The following is a 15,840-nucleotide window of genomic DNA, read 5'->3' as shown; positions in this document are numbered from 1 at the left end:
CTGTTTGGAGTTTGTACCTTCTCCCTGTGACTGTGTGGGCTTTCTCTGGGATCTCCATATTTTATCCCCACACGCCAAAGACTTATAGGGTTGTAGCCAAATGGCTTGGTAAAATTGTAAATTGTCGCTAGTGTGTAGGATTGTGCTAGTAAACGCGGTGATCGTTGGTCGGCATGGACATGGTGGGCCAAAGGACCTGTTTCCGCGCTGTCTAACTAAATTAAACCCGAAACGTCACCCATCGATGTTCTCCAGAGATGCTACCTGATCTGCTGTGTTACTCTTTTGTGTCTATGACTGGATGCTGGTGCACGATGATCACCCACCACAGACTAATGGTATCTGCTTCTCTCTCTCTCCCCCCTCCCCCCCTCTCCCCTGCCCCTCTCTCTCTCTCTCTGCCCGTCTGTCCCTCTCTCTCTGCCCCTCTGCCTCTCTCTCTGCCCCTCTGCCTTTCTCTCTCTGCCCCTCTGCCTCTCTCTCTCTCTCTCTCTGCCCCTCTCACTCTCTCTCTCTCTCTGTGCCGCTCTCCCTCCCCCTCCCTCCACACAACAGGGGCTGGCCCTGTTCTGCGAGACCATTGAGGAGTGTTGGGACCATGACGCGGAGGCCCGTCTCTCTGCCGGCTGTGTGGTGGAACGCATCGCCCAGACCCGTCGGCTGATCAACGGCACCACTACCTCGGACGTGCTGACCAGCCGCGTCTCCACCCTCACCAACGTGGACCTGCCCTCCAAAGAGTCCAGCATCTGAGCCCCACCTTCACCATACCCGCTGGCATCAGATGGAACCCACAACACAAAGCTGCTACTCCTCCACCCTCCCCCACTCCCGGTCGCTCTCATCGGACCTTTTGTTTTAACCAGCGCACACATACACGCCGGCATGCGTGCACACACACGTTAACTCTACTGTATTTATGGGGCATCCCGAATGGAGGAGCGTTCAGGTACCGGCCGGGAATGCAGCAAAAAAAATAACCCAACAACCCCCCCTCTCACAAGGTGCAGGAACCTCAGACAGGACTTCATCTCAGCCCTTATATGTGTGTGGGGGGAGTGTGTTTTTATTATTTTTCCGCTTTCTCCCCCTCCTCCCCACCTACTTGTGGTTTGACCTGAATCCTCAACTTTGTGACTTGTTTGTGACTTTAAAAAAAAAAAAAAAAAAAAATCAGAAAAATTTGTGGGAAGTGAGGCAGAAAAATAACCTGCACCACCAGTGGGGAAAAAAATCTAAAGAAATTGCTGCACCCACTGGGGGAGGGAGGGGGGGGGAGGATACGGGACTTTTTTTTCATTTGACTGTTACACGCAGTTTCCCCCCCCCCCCCCGAACTTCCTCTTGGGGATCGACGACACTTGTTTTGCAGAGGTGGATGGAGGGGGAACAGGAGTTCCGTCAATGTTTGATCGGGAGCGGCAGTGAAAGGGGGTTAGTGTGGGGAGGGATAATGGGGGAAGGGAGGAGCGTTCAAGACTCGGGCAGCATTTGGACAACACTAGCTCCTAAAGTAATACTCAGGTAATCGGCAAATTTGGGGAAGGGATGGTTGGGGATGGATTGGGGGAGGTGGGATAGGTTGGAGGGATGGAGGGTGGCGTTTCTTTTATTTTTGTGGTGGGGTGGTTGGGTGCGTCATTATCCAACAAGCACCCAACGTGGGGGGGGGGGGGGGGGGAGGGGGAAGGAAAAAAAAACGAGTTTATTTTGTCTTAATAGAAAAAAAGAGGTGCATATTTTATGGCCGCATATTTACACACGCCATAAGCAGTTTTAAGTCCGTGAATGTCCCGAATGCTGCTCTTTTTATTTTTTTGCGACATGCAACGTTAAAGAAGACAAAAAAAACCACCGACTACATAAACGTGGCTTCGAGGTTTTAAACAAGAAACAAAACTCACGACCACAAACCACCTCAAGAACCAGAAATACCTCAGATTTTTTCTACCTGTATGATTTTATTATATATTTTGTTAGTTGTGTTTGTCTTTGTAGAGTTATTTTAATGTAAGTTGGCTTTTATGACAAGGGAGTTCAATAAGTTCCAAAATTGTTAGGAAGTGCTGCCATTTACTTTGTATAGCACCGTTGTAAATAACTGTAGGGTTGTAGAAAGTTGCCTGTATGGTATCTGGGCATTATTGGTCTCAACTTTGTTCTATACTTGCCTCTCTTCCTGTAGCTCTTGTGAATATCTCACTTCTTGTAAAGGATTCAGTTCCTGTCCCTTCATGAATTTCTATGCCTCTCACCCCTGCACCCTCCTCTCTCCTTCCCCCCCCCCCCCCCCCCCCCCCTCTCCATCTCCCACCCTCCTCTCGTTGTCCACCTCCTGCAGTTTAATCTTTGCAGGACTTGCGTTGTCTCCCAGACACTAGTTTGCAGTCTTTTTGGAGGGTTTCTATTGTTTAAAAAGTCTTTTTTTTTTTTCTTCTGACTTCCCCACAAGACCATCCCCTGTGCCATAATTTTTTTTTTAGCTGACTAAAAAAAAAGTGTGCTTATGTATTAAGGATTGGTTGAAGCAGTTTTATTGAGCATGATCTCTTTTGTGCGTTATGTTCACAAGAAAACAAAGTGCTGATACAAGCTAGTCACGTTTAGAAGGAAGCAAAAACTATCTTGGACTACCGAGGGTAAGGGGAAGGGAACTGTCTAAGAAGATCTCTTTCCATCGGGTTCTTTGTGTTGGAGGAGGAGAAGGAGAGAGGGAAAGAAAACCTGTGTAGGCCTGTCAGCTTATTTCCGAGCTGACCTTTGCCCTTTACACTTTGACCCCCCAAACATCTCATGTGACCTCCATCTTGGCTCGCCTCAGTCCGCTTGCACCAGATGAAGCGGTGATCAAGAACCCACGTCAAGTGTTCACATTTAGCGGGCAATTACTTTTTCAAAGACCGAAAATTAAACAGTTCGCCGAAGGCGTTTGAGAAATTGACCATCAAGAGGAGCATTTTAAATACAATCTCCATGTGCGTTAGCACCCAGAAACACACAGCTCGACTTGTGTCTGATCACCACGGGACAGTCTTAAACAAGAGAAAAACACAATCTCGCAAAAAACAAAATGCTGTTATACCAAATTTAGTTTGTCGTGACAAACTATCACACAGCATCAGCATTCATATACCGGTACATCAGTCTTGAACGGAAATGTTCAAAGCCTTTATTGATAGATTTTGGTTCCTTTGGGGCTAATGAGAACAGTTTGCCAATGTTGATGTTTGCTGATATACCTTTTTTAATGGGCTATGAATAGACGTGTTTGTATGCCAGATATCGAGTGGTTGCTATGTGGGCTTTGTGACCTTGTACCTCTCCTACTTGGCTTGATATCAATGTGCCCAAGAGCCAATGTTGGCATCAAAAGAGGCTCTGGTTGGTGCCCTACCACGGTCCTGATCTGCCTGACCTTGACGTGCCTGGAAGGCCAGAGACCCCCAGGTTGATAGATGATGGACGTGGCGGGTGGAGAGGGACAGAGGGAACCACGCACAAAATGGAAAAGGACGGCAATCGTTGGCATCCTCGGATTTGCAGGCCTGTTTGCGGGCTGAATGCTCCTTCCCCTGCTGGATGCTTTCATCAGCAGGGGCAGCTTTTCTCCCCTTTTTTTCCTTCCTTCCTTCCTCCAGCTAGGTTCAAATGCTCCATCGGCTTCCGAGATCCCGGAAGACCAGAAGGAAGGGGCAAGCCCTCTTTAGGAAGGGAGAGGTACAGAAACAAGCCATTGCACCCAGATTGTGACTATCTGGCAGCCACTGTGGGGAGAATCCAACCGGCTCCTTGTGTGTTATCCAGTATTTCTGTTGAGTTGTGTACATACTACCCTGTGTTCTCTTCCTCGTTAAAGCAGGTTCCATATCCAGAGCCACACTATTACTAACCTGACGCTCAATACCAGAGATCTCACTCAGTCAGGGAAGTGTACACAGTGGCGAGATTTTTGGGACTTGTGTTGGTTTGTTAGGGAAAGACCAGTGTTTTCACAGCTCTGCACAGTTGCAGAGTTCAGAGGAGATTGCCCTTGCAACGTTCAGATGCTTCCAACTCGCGTTCTACAAAGAGCTGTATGAAAAGCACGCTAGCAAGGATGTAACTGGCATCTTTACAGGACCTAGAACCCTAGAATGAACTGTGTGGGCTGGATGTAAATGCGAACCCATGCCTCAAATGGTCTTGAGTTGGTTGTCAAGGGAAGTGGAACTCCTCCATTATGGGTGGGTAAGATGTGTGGTGTGGTCCACATTGTGGAAAGACCTCTGGCAAGACTGCCCTGACAGGCCCTTGCCCAGCCGGTTCCCGTCTTTTGGAAGCCATTACTGGTGCTACTCTCTCTACTGAGTTGCCAACTGGAAGGAGATGTGGCTAGTTTTAGTGAGGGCCAGCCAAGGACAAGATGGAAGCTGATTGTGTTGGGAGTGCTGGTGTCTATATATGATGGTCTGGGCTGTCTTAATTCCTTTGTTCAATTGTGGTTGGCATAGATGAGTTGGGCCGAAGGGCCTCTTTCCGTGCTGAAGACTCTCTATGGCTCTAACACACAGTTAAATGGGCAGCAAGTGAATGTACATTAAAAGATGCAGGTGAATCTTTAAAAATATATATTGGAGTCTGTTCTGTTTAAACTGTGCACCTTCTCTGTATCTTCACCATGGCTTGATGCCTCGTGTCCCCGTTTGAAGCAGAGATCCTGTCAGGTTTTTCCTTTAAAAGATGCCTCTTCCCTGTCCATCGCATGCAGCTAGCCGCTTTACTCTGAGCGCCAGTCCCAGTCTAAGTCTCGGCCAGCTTTTGCCCACGCCTTTTGGATCCAGAGCAGCCCTGGCTTCTTTTGATTCCTGGCCCACTCCTACCACCTGCTGGCCGATTCGGTAGCACTTCTGCTCCAAGTCGCTCACTGTCCTTACAGTCAACACGCTTGCAGATGGCGTGGTCTTGTGTGCGTTGTTTGCTTGGATGTCCATCGATCTCGGTCAAGGGCTCATTCATGTGAAATCTTGATCAGCTCCACCCACTGTACAGCCGAAAGGGTTGAAGCACTGATGTTGTTGAACTAACCCGTGGTAGATCTCTCCGAGAGGCACCAGCTCAGGCTGGGCTAATTTACTCGGCCCCATCAATGCATTCAGCCATTAACAGATTAACATCTACGACTGCCTTTCGCCGCACAAAACCGTACGTTATGCAAAAGTATCTGAGCCGACGCAAGCCTTGAGCCAAACCATTTCTCCCGAGGGTTTGTTTGTGTTTCTTCTCCATCCGCCAACACTGACCCAGCGGGAAAGGTGAAGGTTCGTCGAGATTGTGCCTTTCCCTTTTACCTCCTCTGCTTTCCCTCGAGCGTTGCAAGCAGCAGCGCCTCGCCCTTTGGCTTGCGTCGGGTTGAACTCGGAAACAGGTCACCTTTTGTTTTGGCATTGTTGTGTTTTTGTTTTGCTCGCAGGCCAGTCATTTAGCTCATTTGGTTGGCGGCTGGACGCAAATCCAGGTATTTCAGGAACCAATTACCTCAAATCTCTGTAAAACAGTGTTGCTCGCTGGAACTCGATTTTGCAAATGTAACCGAAATGCAAACCTCTGGATTATCACTTGCATATATATACACAGGTCCACCACCAATTGTTCCAGCACCCTTGGTTCCAGAGCATTTCTGGATTATCCATTTTGCCGGACCAACAGAGGTCATGTCCTCTGAGAGGAGTCCATGGTACCGGAACTGTCCGCATATGCTGGCTCCGGACGGAATTCCAGAGCCCCGGCTGCAGGGGGCAAATTCGACCCAATGAGGTAAAGATCGGCTACCTTACCACTCTAGGTACCACTTTTTTGGGAGCTTGGTGGTGGGGGGGGGGGAAGGATTTTTGTCCGGATTAAAGGAAGTGCTGGACCATCAGTTGCCAGAAAATCAGTGGTGGACCTGTGTATATATTTTCAAAAAAAAACACTCCCCAGGGATTGAAAAATCTTTACTGAAGGGTCCAGCATCAAGTGAAGCAGGGAGCTTTTAAGATCTGAAATGGCATTGTGTGTTGTAAGTGTTTAATTTGGAGGTCATGATTCTGGGTCAAGCCAACTTATGACAATGGAGCCCTTTTGTATTAGAAGTTGGGGGTGGTGTGGGGGGGAGTTAGATGGGAACTGCACAGCAACAATCCACCAGATGGCTCTTAAGTGTTAACTCAGATGTAGCACGGCAAAATTCGGCACAAAACAAAATGGCAGTGTGCTGTAAAAGGGGCGGCACAGTGGTACAGCGGTAGAGTTGTTGCCATACAGTGCCAGAAACCTGCGATTGATCCGGACCATGGGTGATGTCTGTACGAAGTTTGTACGTTTTCCCTGTGACTGCATGGGTTTTCCCTGGGTGTTTCGGTTTCCTTGCACCGGTTTGTAGGTTAATTCGCCTCTAAATTGCCCCTCGTATGTCGTGGGATAGCCTTTTTCCATGCTGTATCTAAACTTTAAACACTTATATATGCGAAGCCATGTTATTGTCCATGGCTCCAGTTGGATTAGTTTAGACTTTAAAGATACAACGTGGAAACAGGCCTATTTGTCCACCGAGTATGTGCTGACCAGCGATCATCCCGTGCACTTGCACTATCCTACACACTAGCGGCAATTTACAGAAGCCAATTAACCTACAAACATGTGTCTTGAGCATGGGAGGGAAGTGGAACATCCAACCTGGAGAAAACCCACGCAGTCTCAGGGTGAACGTAAACTCCATCCAGTCAGCACCCGTAGTCAGGATCTAACCCAGGTCTATGGCGTCTTAAGGGCAGCGACTGTACCTCTGCACCACTGCTGCCCTGGGCTGTCGGACAACAGAATGAGCCTTTGTCAGTGTGTCGGTGCCTCAATGACCAAATTAATTGCCTTGTTTTGTTTTTAAATGCCTATTTGATGCCATTACAACACTTTCACCTAAACTCTAATCTGAGGCACCTTCCCACAGCAAGAGTTCCAAATAAGCCCATTGAGAAGTGATTCTGAAGGCAAAATCCTGACACTGAAGACCAAGTTGCCCAATCTACGCTTGTTCCACATGCCCACATTTGGCCAATATCCCTCTAAACCTTTCCTATTATGTACCTGTCAAAGTATATTTTAAATGTTTTTATAGTACCTGCCTCATCTACCTCCTCTGGCAGCTCATCCCATATACCCACCACCGTCAGTGTAAACAGGTTGCACCTCTAGTTTCTATTAAATCTTACCCCTTGAGTTCCTCCTTTCACATTACGAGGTAACATTTAGTTTCCTGAGATATCATGGAACTATGCTCCAGAGCTAGGTTATCGAGCCCGAGTGCAGAAAGTCCTTTTTATTTCTTCTTTGTGATGTTATATTTAATCAACCATTTATTTTACTCCATGTTGTGGACGCGTTCCTCTACAATGAAACCAAATGGCCAAAAATGGTTGATTTCTGACCCAGGCATTTTCCCTAATGTTTTTTCCACACTACCTAAAAGTGGCTTCTTTGCCTGGCTGTGACCTATTGTAGGCTCAGTGAGCTCTGACCTCTCACCTTGGGACTCGTGGTTATAAAAGACGATGCATCTGCCTCGTTTAGTTATAAATATGACTTGTTTAGTTCCCAGACGACTATGCCTCACCTCTGTAGTCAAGGGAAAGACAGTAAATGCAGTCAGGGTAAGATTATCAGGCTTCATCCTTGTTAACAGTATTTGGGATGTGTAAGTGCAAAAATGTCTAGCATATCCATCGCATCTCCAAATCCGTCTCCATTTCACCCCCTAGCTCGGAGTTTAGCGGGAGGACATTGTTGGCTGTGAACTCAAAACAGCAGGAAGAAGGGATGAAGTCTCAAAGCACAGGAGTAACTCAGCAGGTCAGGCAGCAACTCTGGAGAACATGGATAGGCGATGTTTTGGATCAGGCCCCTTCTGCAGCTCCTTGTTTCAACAGAAGGAATTAAGTACTGTGGTTTGCCAGGAACGACATTTTTTTCCCCTCTCGACTCACTAATACCTTGTGAACCTTTCAGTATTTAAAGCAAGCGTCAAACTAACACCAATGTTCAGCTTGTGTGTCTGGGACTACCAGTGTTGGCATTGGGAGAGAGCTCTGTGCTGAATGTCACTGTTAAAAAATAAATTAAAAAAAATAGTATTACCTGTTCCAGATGGGGGCAGAAGTGATGCCATTAACTGTTCTTGGCCATGGGATTCCTGGTAAAGCTGTGACAGAAATCTATTTTGGTATTTCTGACTTTTATTCAAGCAGGTGAATCCAACCTTTGATTCCACACAATGCCATTGTCACCATTCTCAAGGAAAAAAATACTTTAAACATTACAGAGACCGGTTTAGTTTTGCATTTTAAACTTGTTTTAATTTACTATATTTAAATCTGTTTTCAGTTATTCTATTTATTTACCACAGCAATGATTTAACTTGATGAATTTGCCAGAATAAATGGATTTGTTTAAAAAAAATGTATATTAAAAATGACTTAGGATGAAGGATTTTTTTTTTACAGTCATGAGATCCAAGCAGTTTTAAATGAGAAATTAATTAAAATGCTCTGAAAAATTGATGCTGGATAAGATTTGGAAGGTTTATTCATCTTTGGGCCCAAGTTTAGGTACTGTTCCTTATACCGGATGTGAATTGTAAATGTGTAGGATATAATTCACTATTGTAGTTGAGAATGTAGGACTGTGTTAGCTTGTACTACTGATTTAACGGAAATTATACTTAAACATTGTTTTTTTTAAATAAAAAAGATATACAAAGAGTTAGGCTCTTTGATGTAAGCCCTCTGAATTGGAAAGGAAGAGTATGTTATTTTGTTTTAAAATGACACATCCTAAAATATGTCTCCATTGCAGGTCTGAAAGGACTACATCTTAAAACAGAACACTTAACAATCATTGTAACATCATAAAATTTGCAGTGATCTTTGTTCTTCTGGTAATTTTAGAAATAAGTATCAAATGTTTGAATAGATGCTATGTTGAAGTGTTGCTGTTCTCACTGTCTGAGCCCAATGCCAGAACAGAACCAGTATGAATGTAGAATGTACCCCCACCCTTATCCCCCTCTACCCCTCATGTGAGGCAGCAACACTGCAATAGGAGGAGGAACTAGAAAGGATTATTTCAACTTTATCTTTTTGTATATGAAAATTAAAAAAATTGATAAAACCCTGTGTTTTGGCGGCGTGTTATTTTTCACTGAATTGTATTCAGTTGCACATCTTTAGTTTAATTTATAGGTAGATACAACGCGGAAACAGGCCGTTTTGGCCTACTGAGTCCAGACCAGTGACACTAAGGAAGGACAATTTACAGTATTTACTGAAGCCCATTAACCTACAAACCTGTACATCTTTGGAGCGTGCCTTTATCACAGCTTGTTTACCGGGGTACATCAAGTGGGTAAGGATGGGAAAGGTTCATAAGGGATATGGGACAAATGGGACTAGCTTTAGATGGGGATATCTTGGTCAGCACTTTGCTTTAGAGATGCAATGAGGAAACGGGCCCTTTGGCCCACTGAGTCCTCGCCGACCAGCGATCCCCATGCACTCGCACTATCCTATCCACTGGAGGCCCTTCTTCACACTGGTTGCAGAGATGGTGGTTGGGCAAGAGAGTTAGAAGAGAGGAGGGGCAGAACAAGCATGGCAAGTCGTGGGTGAACACATGAGGGGAGGGTTTTGATAGGCAGATGATTGGTCAAAGGCCAGGGATGAACACATACAAGGTGTGAGATAAAAGGATTGGAGAGTTTTGATTGTGAAGCTTGTGGATTGACCATGCGCCAACTCTACTATGTCGACGACTGCATCGGGGCTGCCTCCTGCACCCGTTCACAACTCATTGATTTCATTAGCTTTACCACTAACTTCCACCCTGCCCTCAAATTCACTTGGGCTATCTATGATAGTCCTGGAGTAAGTCAGCATCCTATAGGAAACCGGGAGATAGACAGAGTCAACAAGGAAACAGGCCCTTTGGCCCACTGACTCCTCGCCGACCAGCGATCCCCATAGGGTGCTGGGGCGGGGTGAGGGTGACGTTGCCAGCAGGTCGGGGCCCGGGGCCCTCCTGTTCATGGCAATACTTCGGGGCAGGCGTCGTGTGCGGAAGGAGTGGCTCCGCGCTGGTGCTGCATCTCAGGTGCTGGTGGCGGAAAGGAGGAGGTGATGGAAGGAAGGAAACAAAGGTGCAGGAGGAGGAATGGGAGCAGAGGGGGAGAGAATGGAAATAGGGCGAATGGGAGAGGAGGATAGTGAATGGGAATGGGGGGGGTTGGGAGAGGAGGATAGGGAATGGGAGCAGGGGGGCATTGGGAGAGGAGGATAGGGAATGGGAATAAGGGAGGGGATTGGGAGATGGGCGTATGGAATAGGAATAGGGGGATTGGGAAATGGAAATAGGGTGGGAATGGGAATAGGGGGGGATTGGGAGAGGAGGACATGAAGTGGAATGAAAAGGGAGAGAAAGGGGAAGGAAAGGTGGCTCTGTGTACCATAAGAGCTCTGTGTACCATAATTACAATCTTTAGCCGTATTTTCAAATCCTCAGGTTACATACTGCTTGTCCTCCCAATTACTTCCACTGTGTCTGCAGGTTAAATTATGAATGTCCAATGACACCCAGGCCCTGCTGAACTCCAGCACCTTATAATTTCTCATCTATTTTTCTCTACCAGGACATAGCCGGCAGGTTTCTAGATGTAGTGGTCTGTTGTTTGAACATTGTCCACCGATGTTTAGTTCATTTCGAGACACAGCACAGAAACAGGCTCTTCGACCCACTGAGTCCATACCGACCATTGATCACCCGTTCACAATAATTCAATGTTATCACACTTACTTGTCCACTCCTTACACACTAAGGGGCAATTTAAAAACAGCCAATTAACAGGAGCCTGCATGTCTTTGGGATGTAGGAGGGAAGCCGGATCACCCGGAGAAAATCAGGGAGAACATGGAAACCTCACACACGGACAGCACCGGAGGTCAGGATCGAACCCGGGTCTCTGGTGCTGGGGCAGCAGCTCTGCACTGTGTCCCTGTGCTCCTGACTGGCTTTCCTTCTCTCCGTAGAGCACCCGGAGTACAGGCTGCTGGCAAGGTTTGGCCTGCCTGTGACAGACTCGGGGGTCTGTTATTACATCAACCACGTTTCCTTGTAAAGGGTGGCTGCACATAAGGTCATCACGTCAAAGGGCGTGACGCACAGAGTAGCTCAATCCTTCTGGAGTACAATGCAGCTTCCTGCATACACTAGTCACACATACAACACATAGTTCTTACCTGTTAACAACTGCCAAATTGGTCAATTTTTGCGCTGTAACAAATTGTGGAAATAGGGGGTAACCGTGAGTGAAAACCGCTAAACTCAATGCTGCTCACTGACTTGCGACAGAGCAGCTTGCCGGCGGATTCAGGGCAAGTCCCGGCCCATGATAGCTCTGAACCAAATGCTCTAGTATCTTTGTTCTGAACCCGAGCACCAAGGTGTAAGCGGCAGAAGGAGCGCATCGCTCGGCCGCCTTCCGCCCCGTCTCCCCTGTGCGGCCACAATGTCATGGGCTGTGGGTCGGCAGCGCGTGGAGTGGGGCCGCGGAACCGGGCAGCCGACACGGGGACGAAAACCCGGCAACGTCCCCGTCAGCTGCAGCAGAATTGGGGCCGGTCTGGTCCCTCCGCCCACTCAGAGTCACTGACCACGCTGCACCGGCACCCCCCGACCACCCCAACCCCCGACCACCCCACCCCCCCCCCCTGGCCGTGCGGACAGATGGCCCGGGGTCCGCAAGTGTGGAGCCAGTCAGCGTGGAGACCGGACGCTGGGACAGAAGACAGGCCCGCTGTACTGGCAGCCATAGTAAGTGCTTGACGTTCACCGCTTGTACTCCAGAAGGCATTGCGTGGCAACAGTACGGGTCACGGGTCATGGACCTGGTAATGTTTATTGATTCCGGTTCTTCTTCCCCCCTAGTCTGGGTCAGTAAAACACTGAGTCGAGCACTGTAGTCCAAATCCTTTATTCACCACTGCCGAGCCGATTTCTGCTCCACTAACTCAAGCCCGCAACAGCCTCACACAAACAGAACAGAAAGAGAAGATGACACGTCCCAATGAACCGACCACCTTTATACCCCTATACAGTGGCGGGAAACTAGCGGCAGGAAAGCACAGAGGGAGGCAACCCCTTCAGATCAATCACAGATAGCAGCGGGAAAATACAGTGGGAGGCAAGCCCTCTGCCCAATCACAGATACATAACACTTGTCAGTACATTGAAACAAAACAGAAACTTCTTCAGGGGTCCAGACTTGGTGGCGACAGGTGGGTCACATGGTTTCCAAGAATTCGGTCCCCACCCTGCAACATCACCACCAGTGAAGCCAAGTCTCACAGTTACCTTCCCAAAGCACCCCAATCCCTGCATATTCACACGTTGACCACTCTATAGTCCCCATCACCCTTGGGCATTTGAGCAGCTGAATCTGGTCACATTTATTTACATTCATAACTGTATTTGCCATATATTTGCCCACTCAATCACCTTGGAGCCTCTGCATCTTAATCCCATCAGCATGTACTTGCTCCGTTAACATAAAAAACCATATTGCTTCTCGTGGGAAACTGCAATAAAATTTGCTACCGCATTAGCTGCATTACATGAGGAACTATGCTTAAATAAAATAATTTTAATAGGCTGTAATGTGTTTTGGGATATCATGTTTGTGACAACATTTTAAAATGCTAACGATTCTATTACGGTTCCATCACAGTAGTCTATCATGATAGTCCATCACGGGTACTGACCTCCCCACCATCACGGGTACTGACCTCCCCACCATCACGGGTACTGACCACCCCACCATCACGGGTACTGACCACCCCACCATCACGGGTACTGACCACCCCACCATCACGGGTACTGACCACCCCACCATCACGGGTACTGACCACCCAACCATCACGGGTACTGACCACCCAACCATCACGGGTACTGACCACCCCACCATCACGGGTACTGACCACCCCACCATCACGGGTACTGACCACCCAACCATCACGGGTACTGACCTCCCCACCATCGAAGGGATCTACACGAGTCACTAGCTCAAAAGACAGCCCTCATCATCAGAGACCAACACCACCCTGGCCACACTCTCATTTCACTCCTGTCATCGGGAAGAGGGCACAAGAGCCTAAAAACTGTAACGTCCAGGTTCAGGAGCAGCTTCTTCCCTACAACCATCAGTCTATTAAACACTACAACCTCCAAATAGGCTCCGATCTACTGTATATTGACTTGGGGACATTGGTTTTGACTTTGCATGATTGTCTGTTTTTTTGCCTATTTATTTGTCCCTTTTTTTTTAATATACTGAACTTATTTTTGTTGTTTATTATGGGTTTTACAGCGTAATATGTTTATATATCCGTTTTGCTGCTGCAAGTAAGAATTTTGTTGTTTCGTTTTTGGATATATGACAATAAAACTCTTGACTCTTGGTTATTTTGCATGAAGTGTGTGCTGTGAAATGTTCCTTCAGTTGTTGGCCAGAAGATGGCAATGTTGTACAGTTAAGCACTGTAGATGCTATGATCCCAAGTCACAGTCAGTATTTACGCTGCCTAAGTGTGTATCTCCTAGCACGTGTCACTGAAGCAGGGCACTATTGAGAGGTAGACATGGGTTCATTATTGCTTTTCCTGTTCTGCTCCGTGTGTCAGGTGCAGTTAGCTTCCATTGTTTTTTTTTAGATTGGTGGAGGCTGAGGGGAGATAGTTGAGACGCACTAATTCATGAGGGATTTAGAAAGGGTAAAATTCCCCTAGGATGAGTAAGTTCAGGAAGGTGAACAGTGATATCGTGAAATATACCGCTGTGATGAAAGAAGTGGTGTTAGGCCTGAAACGCATGAAAGTGGATAAATCCCTAGGGTCTGACCAAATGTATCCTTGGACATTGTAGGAATCAATGGTGAGGTTCAAGTGAAGTTGATTGTCAAATGTATTGAGGTACTTTGCCCTGGCATAGATTTGCATATCTCGCTTGGCCACAGATGTGATACAGGAAAACTGGAGGACGGTTGTGCCTTTATTTAAGAATGGGATGCAAGGTCAAGCCAGGGAACAACACGCCTGTGAACCCACCATCAATGGTGTGAAGTTACTGGAAAGGATTCTGCGGGACAGGAACCTCATACATTTGGAAAGGCAAGGAGTGATTCGGGACGGTCGGCATGGCTTGTGCGTGAGAAGTTCTTTTGTGTAGAGGTGACCGAGCAGGGTAGTAGACATTGTTTACATGGACTTTAGCAAGACACATGACAAGATCCCTCGCAGTAGGCTGGTCTGGAAGGTTAGATCATATCAATAATACGTTATTGTCACATGCACCTAGGTACAGTGAAATTTTTTGTTTTGTACACAATACGGTAAAATCATACAATTATAGATACGTATAAAAGTGCAAAGATTGTAAAATGTGATAGTAGACTTCAGCGAGGCAGTACACAAAGATTTGCCATGTTTCTGGCGCCAACAAAGTTCCAAGGTTCTTGAGAGTGCAGTCTAATCTTGGCCTTAAAGGCCCCTGTTGTGTTTGACGGCTATTAACTCACAATCGGATCATGTTGTACCGAGCCAGTAAGAAGGTTTATTTCAAGCCAAAATGGCTGCCTGACTGATTCCGAGAGAAGCATACATGTATGGGTAGTGCCATCTAGTGGTGACTGTAAGGACAGTCTTACAAAGATACAACATATTTTCCCCTCCTTGTAAATGAAGGCGATCATTTAAATCCAGTTATCAAATCAAATATTAGTCCAAATGAAATCAGTCCAATGTCCTTTCAAATTTCATGTATTAATAAATGGAAGTATAAAAAATAACTGCTCAGTGAATATAACGGTTATAGCAGATACTGAGGTCTTGTAGATACTGAGGTTTCCTCTTCTGTCGCTGAGAAGGTGGAGCCTCGCGTTCCATCTGGTGTCACCTTGGAGGAGGTACCTGGAGGAGGAGACTTCTTACCGAGTCTCCGTTTGATCTGTATCGGCTTTGAGAATGTGCTTGCGAGCTTATGCTGTCTGTTTGGGCGGCTGATTTGTATGCAGTCGCCGACCTTGAACCGTGGCGCTCGTACTCTGCGTTTGGCATCCACAGTACGTTCACCCTTGTCTGTGTGCTATCGATTCCACCCTCGCTTTTGTGTCTGGATTTGGGCGCGATGGTGGTTGAAGAGCATTCAGTTTCGTTCGCAGGTTTCGCCCTATCATCACCTCTGCTGGCGTTTTCCCAGTCAGCATGTATGGTGTGGATCTGTAGGATCGGAGGAGGATATGGATTGACTGTTCGAATGTTTTCCCCTCCGGCATGCTCGCTTTTACGCTTTCTGTGATCACGCGATTGAATCGTTCAATCCTGCCGTTCGAATGGGTGTTGTATCGCAACGTCCACTGATGTTGAATGTCATAGCTCGCGAGGAAGGTGGAGAATTGTTCAGATATGAACTGTGGGCCGTTGTCTGTCATTATGACCTCCGGCAGTCCCCACTTGGTGAACAGCTTTTCGAGAATCGCGATGATCGAGCTTGTCGTGACTGAAGAAGTAGTTGCCATTTCAGGCCACTTGCTGTGGAGATCATGTACTACAAGTAGAAACCGCTGGCTTCTTGGCGCAGCTTGCACCTCTCCGACGATGTCGAGTTGCAAGTGCTTCCATGGTTTGTCCGGCCATGGGATTGGCTGATGAGGGGCAGGACGTGGTTTTGACTTCTCGCTAATTGTGCATGCTTCACAATTTTTGACGAAATCTTCTACGCGACGAT

At 47.1% G+C, this 15,840-nt stretch overlaps 1 protein-coding gene across 2 annotated transcripts in view; it reads left to right on the top strand.

Annotated features, from left to right (window-relative positions):
- Positions 1 to 1,220, top strand: part of acvr2b (activin A receptor type 2B) — a 78,519-nt gene extending 77,299 nt beyond the window's left edge. For both annotated transcript variants that reach the window (XM_033043804.1, XM_033043813.1), the window contains exon 11: positions 556 to 1,220. In XM_033043804.1, coding sequence (XP_032899695.1) covers positions 556 to 753 — 198 coding nt within the window. In that variant the 3' untranslated portion in view covers positions 754 to 1,220. The remainder of the gene's footprint in view (positions 1 to 555) is intronic.
- Positions 1,221 to 15,840: the final 14,620 nt, after the last annotated feature.

The sequence above is a fragment of the Amblyraja radiata genome, chromosome 2 (genome assembly GCF_010909765.2).
Source record: "Amblyraja radiata isolate CabotCenter1 chromosome 2, sAmbRad1.1.pri, whole genome shotgun sequence".
NCBI classification, from domain to species: domain Eukaryota; kingdom Metazoa; phylum Chordata; class Chondrichthyes; order Rajiformes; family Rajidae; genus Amblyraja; species Amblyraja radiata.
This window is presented reverse-complemented; position numbering and strand designations above follow the sequence as displayed.